General features: G+C 47.9%; 1 protein-coding gene across 1 annotated transcript in view; it reads left to right on the plus strand.

Moving 5' to 3' along the window:
* Positions 1-12778, plus strand: part of LOC148431175 (exocyst complex component 6B-like) — an 81180-nt gene extending 68402 nt beyond the window's left edge. The window contains exon 3 of the mRNA XM_088466241.1: positions 12646-12778. Within this exon, the coding sequence (XP_088322367.1) occupies positions 12646-12762 (117 nt within the window). The 3' untranslated portion in view covers positions 12763-12778. The remainder of the gene's footprint in view (positions 1-12645) is intronic.
* Positions 12779-17617: the final 4839 nt, after the last annotated feature.

Raw genomic sequence — 17617 nt, forward strand, 5'->3', positions numbered from 1 at the left:
GAACCCTTTGGACAGCCCCCCAAAGGACACATCTGCAAAGGAAAATCTAAAACTAACTCAGAACACCCCAAAAAAGTACTTTTTTCGGGGTGGCGAAAAAGTAAAGAGTGGGGGGGGGGGGCAACTATAAGAACTAGCGAAATAGACTTCTTGGGGTGCTGTAAGGAGGGGCCAAGTGTTTTTTTTTTTTGGATTGCAGGTGCATGTATGAGGGTGGTTTTTCACATTTTTTAAAAAGTTCACTTTACAGACACAAAAATATACTACCGCCCATTTTCAAGTACCCCAAATTTGACTGTTAGTGCATCTTTTTGTTGGGGTACAGACTGATTTCCCCACTTCTGGCAGTACTTTCCGCCTATTCCACATTCGCCGCTTAACGTTTTCGCCCGTCTAGGAATTAAATATGGAGAAAAGTGGGGACGCACGCGTAAAGTTTCCGCATCTGAAATAGGCGAAGGAGGAGGAAAGTCGGGACAGGTGAAACTTTTCCGACTTTTCGCCTCTAATTGAATACGGGCCTTAGATGCATTTTTTGGGGAAAAAAAAATGCAAGAGAGACGCCAGACGCTAGCAGAGGCTCAGGGGACCAGGCGCATCGAAACGGACTGTTTGGTGCGACTGGAGCAAAGACGACTGAGGACACATCTATATGTCCATAAGAGCTGGACTAGTCAATGAATACAAGTTTAACAAATATTGTCTGTTGGGACGCGAGTGGCCGCTGCTTATGGCTGACCAGTATTGAATGTTTCTTTATTACCAGAACGGCTCAGTGTTTTGCAGTTAGAAACAAACTGAAAAGACTAATTTGTGTATCGGGTGAATCTCTGGCACATAAGTGCTTGGAAATCACTTTATTGTATGTACGTTCATCCACCTGAGGGCAGCAGAATAGCTACAATAAAGCCTTAGAGTTCCCCCTTAGTATGCGGGGAGCCCCCGCCCGCCCGCTGGTGACACCCCAGACAGACTCCTTACTGTCCTGGGGAAAACGTAAATGAGGGAAGTCAGAAAATGTCATTCTCAGAGCTCTCGGCGAGGCCATCCAGAGTTTACCGTACGTGGAATAGATCTTCGGTCTCCAATTACCCCTGTGCGCTCTTTCCACCTCTTCTACAAAGAGCCATAAATAGGTTTATTTTGACATTACTTGGATAAAGACTCTCGGCCATCTGTACAGCAAAGTGGATAAGGCAGGGGCTGGAAAACATCACTGAGAAGCAGGGCTGGAAAAAAAAAATGCGTCTGCATTGCAAGTGCTGCTCGCATTCCTGTATCTGTGCTGTCAGGGCGCAGAAGCTGGCCGCCGCGGGGATTACAGGGGGGCTCTGCCCCGTCTCACATCCGCACCTTCCTCGTCACCCTCGTTGGTGCTCGTTGTTCTGTTTCCATGTCTGTCTGTATTTGGTAGAAGGTTTGCGCCTAATGTTCTGTGGCGCCTTTTTATAATTGAATGGCTATATCTAGATGATGTGCGATCACTTTCCGGTCTGAAAAGCCTGCAGGGGCTGACCCTAGAGATGATGGTAACCATAGAGCAGCGTTTTTATCAGTATGGTATTGTAGTGGTTTGCAGACAGAGGCGTACTGCAGCTGGGGTGTCACTTTATAATCTCTCCGAAAGTTCTATACCCCTCCCCCCGGCACACAAGCTGTTATATGCCGTGTGCCCACTTTCCCGAGAAGGTGCATGGATTTGTGTGTTTATTACCAGCCGGTGACCGGAGCTAGCTCCCCCCCCCCCCCAAAGAGCCTCCAGTTATCCGCTGGCTGGGGTTACGGAAATCTGCTCTGATCCCTATGTTTATAACGGGGCACACTTCTGCAGGAAAGGGCGTTTCTACGTGTGCTTCAACCATTGTGATAAACTGCTTCAACCGCAGGAGCGTGGCTGCAGTACCCTTTACACAAAGCGTCCTTTTTTTATCAGGGTGGCATTAAAAAAGCTAATAGTATTATTCGTGTCCTGTAGTCCAAACCAGCTGATATCGGCACAGTAACGCACGTGCCTTTGTTGGTGGGCGCTTCCCCATATAGCACCCCCCACCCACAGACAGCAGCAGGGGGAGTTTTGGCTGTTTCAGCTAATACTGGGGACATTGTACTACAGAGTGTATCTAACCATCGGTTGTAGTTGGCTAATTGGTAATGAAGACCCAGAGGGTCTTTGCCATGACACAGCTGGGAGTAGTGTAAGCTTCATAGAAATCTGTCATATACTATACTGTATATCCTATACATTGTTCTTTTATCAGCGGGTTTCTGCTATAGAAGACGGTAGCTGTGTCCACCAATGTGCTTCCTGACAGGAAGACTCCTGTGCATAGGGAAATATCTCCCCCCCCCCCCCCCCATCTCATCTCTTTCTTTCTGACAAGTTCCTGAAACTCAGATGTTGACGATATGAGGATCACCTTTATAAAACCTGATTACATTGGGTGTAGTGGTCCTATATTGCTCTGTACTAGGGATGTGTAGTGAAGGCCTGTTCCCACAATCCCCCACAGGTTTATGTCCTGGGCCTGTCACTTCGCAGTATGACGGAGCCCCTGCGCCTGCTGTACGCTCTCTCCTCAGTGACACCGTATGAAGTATTACACCGAGGAGGCCATCCAGAGTTTATACGGGACATAACACAGCAGACATTTCATAACATGATCCCGGCCCCTCCGCAGTGAGTCTTTCTGGCAAGACGCCCCGCTCTATATATTACCAGAAATACAAATGTCACCCGTGAGAGTAAGTATGAGAATAAAGGGTGATTTGTGGCTAATCTTAGGCTTATCCAGGTGTCATGTTCTGTGTATAGCTCTGACAAACGTTGGGGCTGAGTGCTCATACCAGTGGCTTCCTGATACCTGTAGTTCTCCTGCTCATATCCTACTGATGGGGATCTGTCCTCCGTTCTCATGGTAGAATACAGACTAGGCTCTACCAGGATACAATTCTCTCCCGCGGGAAGCCGTGCACTAACCACACATTGCTTTGGTATTACTGGTGCGTTAATAAGGGTGCTATATGCTATGCTCACACACAAGGCTATGTCAGGAGAGAGACAGACAGTGGAGAAGTTGCCCTTAGCAACCAATCCGCTTCTAGCTGTCATTTTTCTAGCACACCCTGTAAAATGATAGAAGCTGATAGGCTGTTACTTTAGCCCTCTCCAAGATTCCATACATTTACCCCAAAGGCATAATGTACCATTTCTGTTCTACAGATAGGGTTCTCACATGGCTAGCATCTCACACATGGGCTGTCCCGGGCACAGTATTGTGAGGTGTGGGCTAATGGGCATAATAGTGTGAGCGAGTTGGTGGGGCACAAGTAGTGGCACAGGAGTGTGGTGGTGGGGGGTACAAGTGAAGGCATGGGGTGATGGGTGGGGGCACAAGATGCAGCACAGGAGTGTGGGGCGGGGGGAAGCATAGAGGCACAATGAGTGCGGTACAGGGGACACAAGTAGAGGCCGGGTGTGTGTTGGACAGGGGCACAGTGGGTGAGGGTGGGGGCACAAATTAAGGCACAGTTGGGGAGGGTGGAGGCACAGTGGGTGAGGGTGGGGGCACAAATTAAGGCACAGTTGGTGAGGGTGGAGGCACAGTGGGTGAGGATGGGGGCACAAATTAAGGCACAGTGGGTGAGGGTGGGGGCCCAAATTAAGGCACAGTGGGTGAGGGTAGGGGCACAAGTAGAGGTACATAAGATTGATGCGGAGGTTATGAGTAGATGCACAGGAGTATGGGGGTAGGGCACAAGTGTGGGCAGAGTAGTAAGGGGTGGAGGCACAGGAGTATGGGTTGGTGGCACAGGTAGTAATGAAATGATGGCACAGAGATCCCGAACTAGGTGGCACCGTGGAAGCAAGGAGGGGGGAGACCTTTTCAGCCTGAGAGACTTGGTGCACGCAAAATGCAGGCAAAGCTAATGTTCACCTAGTTCAGCAATTACTTGTTACTGCGCACGTGCTAAATATTCTGAAACCCCCTACGGTGCATGCGTTACCCCAAGTGTACACACAAATACCCTGCTGCGTACGGACCTCTGGTATCAGAAACAGCGGGAGAAACCATGGGCGTTCCTGGGAGGTGGCCTGAGAGAATGTAAGGTAAAGCTGTTGCCCGGGCGCATGGTGGGCGTGCCAGTAAGAGTGGCTGTCATGACTCCATAAACGTGCGGCTGCGCGCTCCTATGTATCAGGCCCTGTGGTCCACCCATCATACAGGCCCTATATCTCTTTGATCACAGAGTGTAAGCTCTTTGACACACATCTCTGTAACCTGCTCTGACATACATTCTCACCTCTTCCTGTATGTAACCTTTGTACTAATAGCAGTCCCTGAGATGGTCCTGTCTCTCTGTGTAAGTGACGGAATGGATGTGTATGTAGGTAGGTTAGTAAATATTTACATGCGGCGGGGTGCCCGGAGACACCCAGTTCTCGCCCAGGTGGGGATTGTGTGGGTGCAGCTCCAGGAATGCAGCCAGTAACGGTGTGACACTTTATTGTGACGGCACAGACTGCAGCTCTGCACCTCCTCAGAGGCTCTGCAGGCTATTTTCCATCTACCTGGGGTGACCTTGTGTCATCAGCCAGATGTTCTGCAAAGTCCTGTTTAGTCTGAGCATAGGTAACGCTGTGGTTCTGTCACTCACCCATCCGTGCCTTCCTGTCTGTCACTCACCCATCCGTGCCTTTGTGTCTGTCTGTCACTCACCCATCCGTGCCTTTGTGTCTGTCTGTCACTCACCCATCCCGTGCCTTCCTGTCTCACTCACCCATCCCGTGCCTTCCTGTCTGTCTGTCACTCACCCATCCCGTGCCTTCCTGTCTCACTCACCCATCCCGTGCCTTCCTGTCTCACTCACCCATCCGTGCCTTTGTGTCTGTCGCTCACCCATCCATGCCTTTGTGTCTGTCTGTCGCTCACCCATCCGTGCCTTCGTGTCACTCACCCATCCGTGACTTCCTGTCTGTCTCTCACGCATCCGTGCCTTCCTGTCTGTCACTCACCCATCCCGTGCCTTCCTGTCTGTCACTCACCCATCCCGTGCCTTCCTGTCTGTAAATGTGTCACTGCCATAATTATCTGATGTCACAAAATACGCAGAGTTCTTCTTCTTAATACAGCCAACCAAGTAAGACATTCGGTGTCAGCCATTCCTCTATGCTGCAGCACATCATTTATAAATTAGTGTATTGGGCGTAATCCATATATCTGCATTTACTTTGACCTCTATAGCATAATACAATGTAACAGTTATAATGACTTTGAAAGAGGCTTCCTGCCTTAATACAATGCTAGCTACTTCTCAGTATTCAGGCAGCCAGTATGCTAGTAACCAGTGATGTCACAGGCTGACTAATATTCATGAGGCGTGACTAATAAGCATATTCATCAGGATAGACTAATATGTATATTCATCAGGACAGACTAATATTCACAGAGCCTGACTAATATGTATATTCATCAGGCCAGACTAATATTCACAGAGCCAGACTAATATGCATATTCATCAAGCCAGACTAATATTCATGGAGCCTGACTAATATTCATGGAGCCTGACTAATATGTATATTCATCAAGCCAGACTAATATTCACAGAGCCTGACTAATATGCATATTCATCAAGCCAGACTAATATTCACAGAGCCTGACTAATATGCATATTCATCAAGCCAGACTAATTTTCACAGAGCCTGACTAATATGCATATTCATCAGGCCTGACTAATATTCATGGAGCCTGACTAATATGCATATTCAGCAGGCCAGACTAATATTCACAGAGCCTGACTAATATGCATATTCATCAGGCCAGACTAATATTCACAGAGCCTGACTAATATGCATATTCATCAGGCCTGACTAATATGCATATTCATCAGGCCTGACTAATATTCACAGAGCCTGACTAATATGCATATTCATCAGGCCAGACTAATATTCACAGAGCCTGACTAATATGCATATTCATCAGGCCAGACTAATATTCACGGAGCCTGACTAATATTCATATTCATCAGGACAGACTAATATTCATGGAGCCTGACTAATATGCATATTCATCAGGACAGACTAATATTCACAGAGCCTGACTAATATGCATATTCATCAGGCCCGACTAATATTCATGGAGCCTGACTAATATGCATATTCATCAGGCCAGACTAATATTCATGGAGCCAGACTAATATGCATATTCATCAGGACAGACTAATATTCACGGAGCCTGACTAATATGCACATTCATTAGGTACTGGTTCCTAGTTACACAACTCCCTGTTGGCACAATATGGTCGGCGTTCGTCTATGTTCAATGAGAGATAGGATAGAAATATATACAGTATCTGTGCTGAATATATTTGGTTACATTATTTAGGAGTAGGTTTGTTTCCTATACATGTCAGATATCTCGCCAGTAACCATATAAGAGGACACTACAGATGTGTAAAATATACAAAGCCAACATATATCTGACAAAGGACAAGAGAACACGATGGTTTTTCTCCCGGAAATCCAGGAGATAGCTATGCGCATTGCGTCCACCGTCGGGTATCGGCGCAATACTACCCGAGGCGGGATTCCTTACATCAGCTGGTGAGCATATTATGCGCGGGGTGACACCGGCAGCGTACACTATATACACCTTCTCTCTATCTCAGTACCCAAACATCACCTTGCGCGTTTGACGGTTGTACATATTGCAGAAGAGAGGCCGGTTACGTCCAGTCGCCATGTGCATTCACTCAGCGTGACACAGAGATTGCGGCGTCTGTTTATTCTCATCTGCAGAGTCCTATTCCTTCCCTGTTATGTAAATTATTTCCCGAGCAGCTAGAAAGTCCCAGGACACTGTCAGCTAGCGATAAACTGGTTACTGAACGTGTCAGGAGTAGGTACTGGGTGACTGGAAGTTCACGGAAAGGTGAGGGCAGACGGTTGGGGTCTGACTCAGCGCCCAATCCTCCCTCTGAAGCATGTGCTGCGAGGTATTTACACACCTCCTCCGCCCTGCAACTATTTACAGGTGCTCTCTGCGCTGACATCGAAGTCACTGTGTGTGTGTGCCTCACGGTATCCGAGAGAGGCCGCCTCATTACTGAGGAATGAGTGGACCAGTCTGTCGGCTGTCACATTGCATTATTGGCATTGTGAGGCCCGGCTGTCGCTGCTACTGACGGGAAATGGGAACTACTACTACTACAGTATCTCTGTCCTACATAGATGCTAAATACCAAGCGCCTATATATAGAAAAGTGTAACAGGATTAAACTTAATGAGAACACTATTCCAAAGGCCACTTTTGTCATTCAGGTCTTCCTCAGTGTAGCATCATGGTGACATTCATCTCTTTAGTCTTTCCCTGATCATTTACTGTACGGATACGTACTGATAAATGATTTTCTTATCCGCTGCAGCCCGTTAATGCGTCGTTAATGAGCAGTTCCTCTCCCCCCCTCTATCACAGACTAGTCTAGCGGGATCTGGTATGGAGTTACAAAGCGTACCAGTCTGCAAAGAGGCAAATTTATATTTCTTTCCATGCTCAGAGTTTGGGAGGGAAATACAGATGTGTCCTCGTGCTGCTAGCATCAATACGGTGCGAGACGTTGTACTGTAGCGTCTTCTTCTTTAAATTTGCGTGGTCTACGCAAACGCAGAAACAGCAAAACACCCGCTCAATCTGTGCCAGAGATGCCAAGCTGCAACTTTTACCTCACAGAAATTAATTTTTACATATGTGCAAAGTCTGAGATGAAACGGAACTTGGCGCGATTATAAAAGTTGCGGCCGCTGCATCATAGCACTTAGTATACAGATTGAGACTCCCTCACACACACAGGTAGAAGTGTCACATATCAAATTAATCAGTGCAGTTTCTTTAAGCAGTTTTGTTCCACTGCATTGCGACGAAGACGCATTTTCGGCGCCGAGTTGCTCGGAACCTGGTGCGCCAAAGAGCCCTTCTTGCAGCAATAGTGTATGAGGAGGCATCTGTACATCTGATTTACCGCCATGTCTTCCTCAGCCGTTTCCTGTGCAGCCAACATTTGGAGACGTCCTTGTAGGAGGCACGCGAAGCTGGCAGACCAGCCAATATGATCCCGTAAAGGGGCTTCAGATTAAGGACCTCATTCAGAGTCTAACGACCGAGAAACTGAAAAAGGAAGCAATCGCACGGCCGGTCGGCCGCAACCAAAGTGCCGCCCATACGTGAACAATGCACCTCCTCTAGCTAGTGAGTGATAGTAGTTAGCGATCGAGTCAATCGTTGTCAGTCATTGTATGTTAACTTTCTTCTGCTGGTTGCGGCCGCTTGTGTTGTGCGCAAATTACACCACATAGAATAAGCCATCCCCATGAAATTTATTTATTCTTATTATTCGCTAATGCAAACACAACTGAATCAATTACAAGCCAATTAGCAGTGTTATTAGCTATAAGAAACGATTATTAGCTGCTTGCATTGTGTGGCACAAAATAGAAACATCAATCCTAACATCAATAACATTCGATAGTATCGATTGTACTCTGGGGCTTGAGAGAGCACGTACCCAACCTCAAGCTGTACGATCAGCCAGGCCTCTAACCTGCTCGCAGAGTGACATTTTACTACTTCCGGCCTTCTATGTCGGTCGTAGCAGGTAATTTATGTACGCCCCTGAAAACGATGATTCACGCCTGCGTTTTTAGATCACTACCCCCGTCAACACCCACAAACGGCCTTTCATGTCAATCAACTCCTGGAAGCCACTTCCTGCACGTAAGCCGTATGATCTACAGCATTTTGGATCGCAAGGCCTCGTACGCACATGCGCACAACTAACAGTATGCATGCGTGGTTTGGAAACATCGGATGCGTACGACCGAGCGGCCGCTTACGACCGACTCTAAATGAGGTCCCATGTCCGCACAGCCGAGGGGAGGTGAATGTACATAGCTTTGAGCACCGGTTTTCCTCATGATACGTTTATATTGTGGAACGAGAAGCAGACCGTCCTATTGCAGCAAAGCATCTTAACCAGCCGCGCTGAAGTATGACCTGTGCGATATTGTACTAGCAGGCTACAAGCGCTCCGTGTCATGACCTAGATCTGTCACCGTGCGGTTACCAAGCTCCTCTTTATCTCATCCGGGTGTCGCCGCCAACGCAGTTCTAGTGGCCCCTAATTAGGAGATTGAGGTGAAATAAAACTGCCCAGCTGGGTTTGGCTCTTTGACATTTGCAAGCGTGAGTGACAGGAACCTGCCTCCGCCCGGCCAGCGCTGCTATGTTAATCCCACACTCAAATAGGGTTTTGGTAAATACATTTTTCTCTGAGTGTGTGTCCTGTCACGTTTGATGTATGGGCCCTGAATCGCGGAGACAGCAGCCTCGAAAGAATTAATGGTATTTGCATATTTTGTATTGGAATCTTCCCCAGAAGGTACAGACTGAAATGTTCCTACTCATGTGACACTTTTGTGCCGGCACGGTTCAATTTCACTTTTTTTTTTTTTTTAAGGAGGGGTGCGGGGGTGGATAGTTTAGAGGTGAAAAGTTTAAGTGGAATTTTCAGAAGAGGCTTCCCTGCATCTGTTATTGTACATAGCTGCATCATTTTAAGGTGGAGGCTGCAAGATGTAATGAAGCGGTAATTAAGGTTTATTGACTGCCCAGCAGTCTTTTATTGCTTCTGTCTCTTTAATCCGGGGCCTTTGACACCAATTACATAATGCAGTATATTTTCATTTTATTGAAGTCCATAGACTTTATAGTTTTAGCTGTGGTGATATTACATATTGTGCATTACCGATGTGTCTGTCCCCTGTACAAAAGGCTTCGACGGCAGCTCCCTTCCCCCAGCGTTGTTAGGAAGGGATAGCGCCCCCTTCTCCTGCGCAACAGGTTTTCTGGTGTTCCCTTATCCACTAACGGACATGGTGAAGGAGAACGTCACTTAAAGGACAGAACGACGGATGGCGCTAAGTTTGGCGTTGCATTGCAGTGTAAGAAAGTATAAAAATAGCTTTAATAGCTTAGCCAATGTCTTTGCATATTATTAAATGCATTAAAGTGCCTAATGGTCTCTACATCTCCATCACCAGGGCCTGGAAGTGGCCAGTCTGGTCTTCTGAGGAGATGGTGGGTGGCCCTGCAAACAAGGCATCTAGAGTCACTTTCCTACAGGTCCCAGAACCGCCCACACCAGTTGTGGCTTCAGTAACTAGGATCACACATGGTGGGTGATTAAGGAGAGGATTGGATGCTGGATAGGGGTTTGGGTGACCCCTTCTCATACACATCTATCTCCTATATTGGGGGCAGATTTGGATGCTGGATAGGTAGAAAGGCTTCACAAGCATAAACGCTGTTTGGCAGGGCCGTAACTAGGGTGGTACGACCTGTGCCATGGGACAGGGCACCGCAGGGCAGGGGGCGTGGTTTGGGCCTGTCAGTTTTCCTGTTTATGATCATTCTCACCTGTAGCTTCCTCTTCTTTTATCCCCAGCATCTCCTGGCCTCCCCCATCTCTTCCCTGGCCCTTCCCCATGAGGCCATGGCACTTTGTTAGGTGCACTATCTTATGTCTGCCATTGCTCTTTCTGGCACAGGGCACCAAGAAGTCTAGTTACAGCTCTGCTGTTTGGTAACGCTATAAAGAACGTAAGAATTAGCTGTGGATCAGCAGTGGGATGAGGTGACGAGTGACACACGAGACACAGATTGATCTCCAATTGCTGTTCATTAGTAGTCATTTTCCTTATAATATAAATAAAATAATATTAATATTCTCAATATATAAACTAGTGAAAAAAAAGCTATGTCGTCATTCCGGTGGTGACATTGTAAATGCTGACATGACATACGGCAGCGGGATGAAGTACGTTGCTGTGTGTGCACCTCCAGTATTTCCCATTACACAGAATTCTTCTTCTCTTGCATTGGTAAATCACTGGCCTTAGCGGGCTCTCTTGGCGCGCTCCTATACACGCTCTGCTGATTACTTTTATTACTCATTTCACTTGTGTCCTACAACTCCATGACATCTGATGGGTTTGCAGTCAGACTTGGACGATTCCATTCATTTTAATGCACTCAAAAATCGTTCAGATCTTTGGTAAAATCGATCATCTGACAGATCTGAACGTGTGTATGCTCCATTAGGGTTCCAGGAGGACCCACTTAGAGAAACACTGGTTTAAATAACTATATTATTGGCTAATGATTTTACCTGTAATATGCAGATGCCTCGCTCACCTCTGTCCTATGACCCGGTAATATGAAGATGCCTCGCTCACCTCTGTCCTATGACCCGATAATATGCAGATGCCTCGCTCACCTCTGTCCTATGACCCGGTAATATGCAGATGCCTCGCTCACCTCTGTCCTATGACCCGGTAATATGCAGATGCCTCGCTCACCTCTGTCCTATGACCCGGTAATATGCAGATGCCTCGCTCACCTCTGTCCTATGACCCGGTAATATGCAGATGCCTCGCTCACCTCTCTCCTATGACCCGGTAATATGCAGATGCCTCGCTCACCTCTGTCCTATGACCCGGTAATATGCAGATGCCTCGCTCACCTCTGTCCTATGACCCGGTAATATGCAGATGCCTCGCTCACCTCTGTCCTATGACCCGGTAATATGCAGATGCCTCGCTCACCTCTGTCCTATGACCCGGTAATATGCAGATGCCTCGCTCACCTCTGTCCTATGACCCGGTAATATGCAGATGCCTCGCTCACCTCTGTCCTATGACCCGGTAATATGCAGAAGCCTCGCTCACCTCTGTCCTATGACCCGGTAATATGCAGATGCCTCGCTCACCTCTGTCCTATGACCCGGTAATATGCAGATGCCTCGCTCACCTCTGTCCTATGACCCGGTAATATGCAGATGCCTCGCTCACCTCTGTCCTATGACCCGGTAATATGCAGATGCCTCGCTCACCTCTGTCCTATGACCCGGTAATATGCAGAAGCCTCGCTCACCTCTGTCCTATGACCCGGTAATATGCAGATGCCTCGCTCACCTCTGTCCTATGACCCGGTAATATGCAGATGCCTCGCTCACCTCTGTCCTATGACCCGGTAATATGCAGATGCCTCGCTCACCTCTGTCCTATGACCCGGTAATATGCAGATGCCTCGCTCACCTCTGTCCTATGACCCGGTAATATGCAGGTGCCTCGCTCACCTCTGTCCTATGACCCGGTAATATGCAGATGCCTCGCTTACCTCTGTCCTATGACCCGGTAATATGCAGGTGCCTCGCTCACCTCTGTCCTATGACCCAAGGCTTGGCGTTACGTGTTGTTTTTGTCCTTCCTATCGGACACATCAGCCTGGTCGTAGCTCTGGTCTTCTTACTGACATTGTGCACATTACTGTACACTGGAGACCAAGCTAGGCATGTCATCTATCGGGCACATGTAATGTGTACAGCCTGGCACCTGCACACCATGCCTGCTGCGTGCCAACCCATCATCTGGTAACGTCTCCTCCGGCGATCACCCTGTGTTTCTATGGCAGCCGGCTGACTTCCGTGCTCTGTGTACGTAGCGCTTTCTCTGACCAATAATATCCCCGGCAGCACCTGTAGCGCTGTGATGTCACTGTGCCGCCTGACTGTTCTGCTCCTCTTTATCCACAGCTGCTGGATCTCTTCATTAAATGGGACTGGTCGACGTACCTTGCTGACTACGGGCAACCTACCTGCAAGTACCTGCGTGTCAACCCCACCACGGCTCTCACCTTACTGGAGAAGTAAGTTATCCCAAATGGTCTCTTTTATTGTGAGCACAGTTGCCCAGGAATGATCGCGCCCCTCCCTTGCGCAGCAGTGTTGTGTTGATTGATTGTGAAGCCGTAATCCGGCCAATCTGCAAAACGGTTTTCTATGTGGTGAGTATGGTGCACTCTGGTGTGACCGGCACAGCAGCTCTGCTCCATCTGTATATGATAACACAACGCACCATTAGGTTGGACGTACTCCGACAAGCCGTGTGAGACCCCTCTGCATTGCCGCTGTGTGTTAGGTTTGTTTGTTTTATTTATTCAACATGTTTAAATCCTAAATATGTAGAGTTTATAGTTGAAATTCAATAAATTGCAAAGGGGGGTATTTAGTTCGTCTAATTGCCGCGCTGGGGGTATTCATTGAGCTGCGAGGTAAACTTTGCGTAAGAAAACCCCCACTAAATTAGGTGTTTGCGCGCTGGAAAAAAAAAATTGATTCTACAGTTTACGCGAAATCGGCGGGTTTCCATGCCTGAATCCCGATTTCACGTCGCAGGAAAGGCTATTTCATTGAATTGCCGTTCCCACACTGCTGGGATATTTGCCGGCAATTAGTCACGTGATAAACCCCACGGCTTATTAAATACCCCTCTTAGTGTTCGCACTAAAAACGACTCTAGTAGAGCTGTAGCTATCATGCTGGGATATGTAGTTCTACAACCTCTAGGGAGCCGCAGATCACTTACTATATCTCTGGTGTAAGGTGGCAAAATGCACACCACACTAGGACACAAGGTAGGGATTGACAATACTGTAACTGTACAAGTAGTAAAACCATTCTGTCTTCTGTAGAACATGCACATAAATCTTTTTGACTTGATTTAAGAACAGGGTGGAACGTTCCCTCAAGCAACAGCGTCATGAGCTATAGCTGTGTAATAAGCATCACAATGGGGTCAGACAGGCTAGCTGGATGTGTGTAATTATTTCACGTTGTGTCATGAATGGTAACTGCAAGACTGGGCCAGGAAGCCTCTTCAGTCACACAGAACAATTGTCATTTTGGGCAACTAATTATTTTATTCACATAATTGAAGCTATAGGAGAGCATTCTTATAGGGCGTCTAATGTTATTACAGAGATGGGTTTACCCACCCTTCCTCCTCCATAACTTGTACATCCCTTTCAGCTTCCTTTCCTCCTCTACATACAGTCTACTTTTGGCCCCTTTAAAAAGTGAGAGGCACATATAGAAACCGTTGTAATTCCTACACTGTTCACCTGATTTGGATGTAATTACCCTCAAATTAAATCTGAAAGTCTGCAGGTAAAGCACATCTTGTTTGTTTCATTTCAAAGCCATTGTGGTGGTGAATAGAGGCCAAAATATGAAAATTCTGTCAATGTCCCAATATTTATGCACCTGACTGTATATCCCTCTCTCACCTACCTTCCTCCAGAACTTCTATATTCCTCTAACATCTTCCTTCCTCTTCCATAATTTAGAACTTTCTCCTTCCCTTTCTCCTGTGACTGTATGATCCCCCTCTCTCCTTCCCTTCCTCCTCTGTAACTGTATTATCCCCCTCTCTCCTTCCCTTCCTCCTCTGTAACTGTATTATCCCCCTCTCTCCTTCCCTTCCTCCTCTGTGACTGTATAATCCCTCTCTCCTTCCCTTCCTCCTCTGTGACTATATAATCCCTCTCTCTCCTTACCTTCCTCCTCGGTGACTGTATAATCCCCCTCTCTCCTTCCCTTCCTCCTCTGTAACTGTATAATCCCTATCTCCTTCCCTTCCTCCTCTGTGACTGTATAATCCCTATCTCCTTCCCTTCCTCCTCTCTGACTGTATAATCCCTCTCTCCTTCCCTTCCTCCTCTGTGACTGTATAATCCCTCTCTCTCCTTCCCTTCCTCCTCTGTGACTGTATAATCCCTATCTCCTTCCCTTCCTCCTCTGTGACTGTATAATCCCTCTCTCCTTCCCTTCCTCCTCTGTGACTGTATAATCCCCTTCTCCTTCCCTTCCTCCTCTGTGACTGTATAATCCCCCTCTCCTTCCCTTCCTCCTCTGTGACTGTATAATCCCTCTCCTTCCCTTCCTCCTCTGACTGTATAATCCCCCTCTCATTCCCTTCCTCCTCTGTGACTGTATAATCCCCCTCTCCTTCCCTTCCTCTTCTGTGACTGTATAATCCCTCTCTCCTTCCCTTCCTCCTCTGTGACTGTATAATCCCTCTCTCCTTCCCTTCCTCCTCTGTGACTGTATAATCCCTCTCTCCTTCCCTTCCTCCTCTGTGACTGTATAATCCCTCTCTCCTTCCCTTCCTCCTCTGTGACTGTATAATCCCCCTCTCCTTCCCTTCCTCCTCTGTGACTGTATAATCCCCCTCTCCTTCCCTTCCTCCTCTGTGACTGTATAATCCCCCTCTCCTTCCCTTCCTCCTCTGTGACTGTATAATCCCTCTCTCTCCTTCCCTTCCTCCTCTGTGACTGTATAATCCCTCTCTCTCCTTCCCTTCCTCCTCTGTGAGTGTATAATCCCTCTCTCCTTCCCCACGTATGGAGCCCTTTTGGTTATTTTTTGGGTTGTAATCTATGACATTACTCTTTGCAGCCATGTTTTGCATTGTTCCCCGCAGTCATAGTAAGGTATAGAGCCTGAAGTAAGTTATAGCTTCCGCTAATAGTGAAACAGAGAAGTATTCCAGCTTCTCACCTGACCACGTTCACTACATTTAATTTGGATTTCACTTTTTCCCTCCATGGTGATTTCATCTGTTACTGCTGATAAAGGATACATCGTGTGTAAGTATGTCTGCAAACGCTGCTACTAAAATGTAATACTGAAGTGTTACTGCCTGAGTCCTCTGTGTCTTGATCTGTGATACTAAAATGAACTCTGTGATATCAGTAATAGAAATATATATGTGCGTCCTGGGGTAACATAATGGAGCCTATTGGAAGTGGAGCTGTGGGCAAGGAACAGGGCTGTTATCACATGGCATCTGACCTTCCAAACAGGAATAAATAAGGACTCGTAAAGAAAACAGTGTAAACCGCTACTGTATGTAGTGTACCGGTAATCAGTATGAGACGCAACCTAACTTATTAACTGTAACATGCAACAAAAACTGCATTATTACAACAAAAAAGTATTAAAATGGAATATACTGTACCATGAATCATATAAAAGCAATGTATCAAATAGCAATGTGAGAATATATCAAATAGATACATTCATATGTTGTATGTTCAAATTGCAGCACTGTAAGAATGGTTCAAATAGCAGCAGTGTCAGAGCGAATCAGATGGCAGCAGTGTGAGAGCGAATCAGATAGCAGCTGTGTGAGAGCGAATCAGATGGCAGCAGTGTGAGAGCGAATCAGATGGCAGCAGTGTGAGAGCGAATCAGATAGCAGCTGTGTGAGAGCGAATCAGATAGCAGCTGTGTGAGAGCGAATCAGATAGCAGCTGTGTGAGAGCGAATCAGATAGCAGCTGTGTGAGAGGGAATCAGATAGCAGCTGTGTGAGAGCGAATCAGATAGCAGCAGTGTGAGAGGGAATCAGATAGCAGCTGTGTGAGAGGGAATCAGATAGCAGCTGTGTGAGAGGGAATCAGATAGCAGCTGTGTGAGAGCGAATCAGATGGCAGCAGTCTGGGAGGGAATCAGATGGCAGCAGTCTGGGAGGGAATCAGATGGCAGCAGTCTGGGAGCGAATCAGATGGCAGCAGTCTGGGAGCGAATCAGATGGCAGCAGTCTGGGAGCGAATCAGATGGCAGCAGTGTGGGAGGGAATCAGATGGCAGCTGTGTGAGAGCGAATCAGATGGCAGCAGTGTGGGAGGGAATCAGATGGCAGCAGTGTGGGAGGGAATCAGATGGCAGCAGTGTGAGAGCGAATCAGATGGCAGCAGTGTGAGAGCGAATCAGATGGCAGCAGTGTGAGAGCGAATCAGATGGCAGCAGTGTGGGAGGGAATCAGATGGCAGCAGTGTGGGAGGGAATCAGATGGCAGCAGTGTGGGAGGGAATCAGATGGCAGCAGTGTGAGAGCGAATCAGATGGCAGCAGTGTGGGAGGGAATCAGATGGCAGCAGTGTGGGAGGGAATCAGATGGCAGCTGTGTGGGAGGGAATCAGATGGCAGCTGTGTGAGAGGGAATCAGATGGCAGCTGTGTGGGAGGGAATCAGATGGCAGCTGTGTGGGAGGGAATCAGATGGCAGCTGTGTGGGAGGGAATCAGATGGCAGCAGTGTGGGAGGGAATCAGATGGCAGCAGTGTGGGAGGGAATCAGATGGCAGCAGTGTGGGAGGGAATCAGATGGCTGCAGTGTGGGAGGGAATCAGATGGCAGCTGTGTGGGAGGGAATCAGATGGCAGCTGTGTGGGAGGGAATCAGATGGCAGCTGTGTGGGAGGGAATCAGATGGCAGCAGTGTGGGAGGGAATCAGATGGCAGCAGTGTGGGAGGGAATCAGATGGCAGCAGTGTGGGAGGGAATCAGATGGCAGCAGTGTGGGAGGGAATCAGATGGCAGCAGTGTGGGAGGGAATCAGATGGCAGCAGTGTGGGAGGGAATCAGATGGCAGCTGTGTGGGAGGGAATCAGATGGCAGCAGTGTGGGAGGGAATCAGATGGCAGCAGTGTGGGAGGGAATCAGATGGCAGCAGTGTGGGAGGGAATCAGATGGCAGCAGTGTGGGAGGGAATCAGATGGCAGCAGTGTGGGAGGGAATCAGATGGCAGCAGTGTGGGAGGGAATCAGATGGCAGCTGTGTGGGAGGGAATCAGATGGCAGCTGTGTGGGAGGGAATCAGATGGCAGCTGTGTGGGAGGGAATCAGATGGCAGCTGTGTGGGAGGGAATCAGATGGCAGCTGTGTGG

This window comes from Taudactylus pleione, unplaced genomic scaffold (genome assembly GCF_031769625.1).
Source record: "Taudactylus pleione unplaced genomic scaffold, aTauple2 ptg002718l, whole genome shotgun sequence".
In the NCBI taxonomy this organism is placed as follows: domain Eukaryota; kingdom Metazoa; phylum Chordata; class Amphibia; order Anura; family Myobatrachidae; genus Taudactylus; species Taudactylus pleione.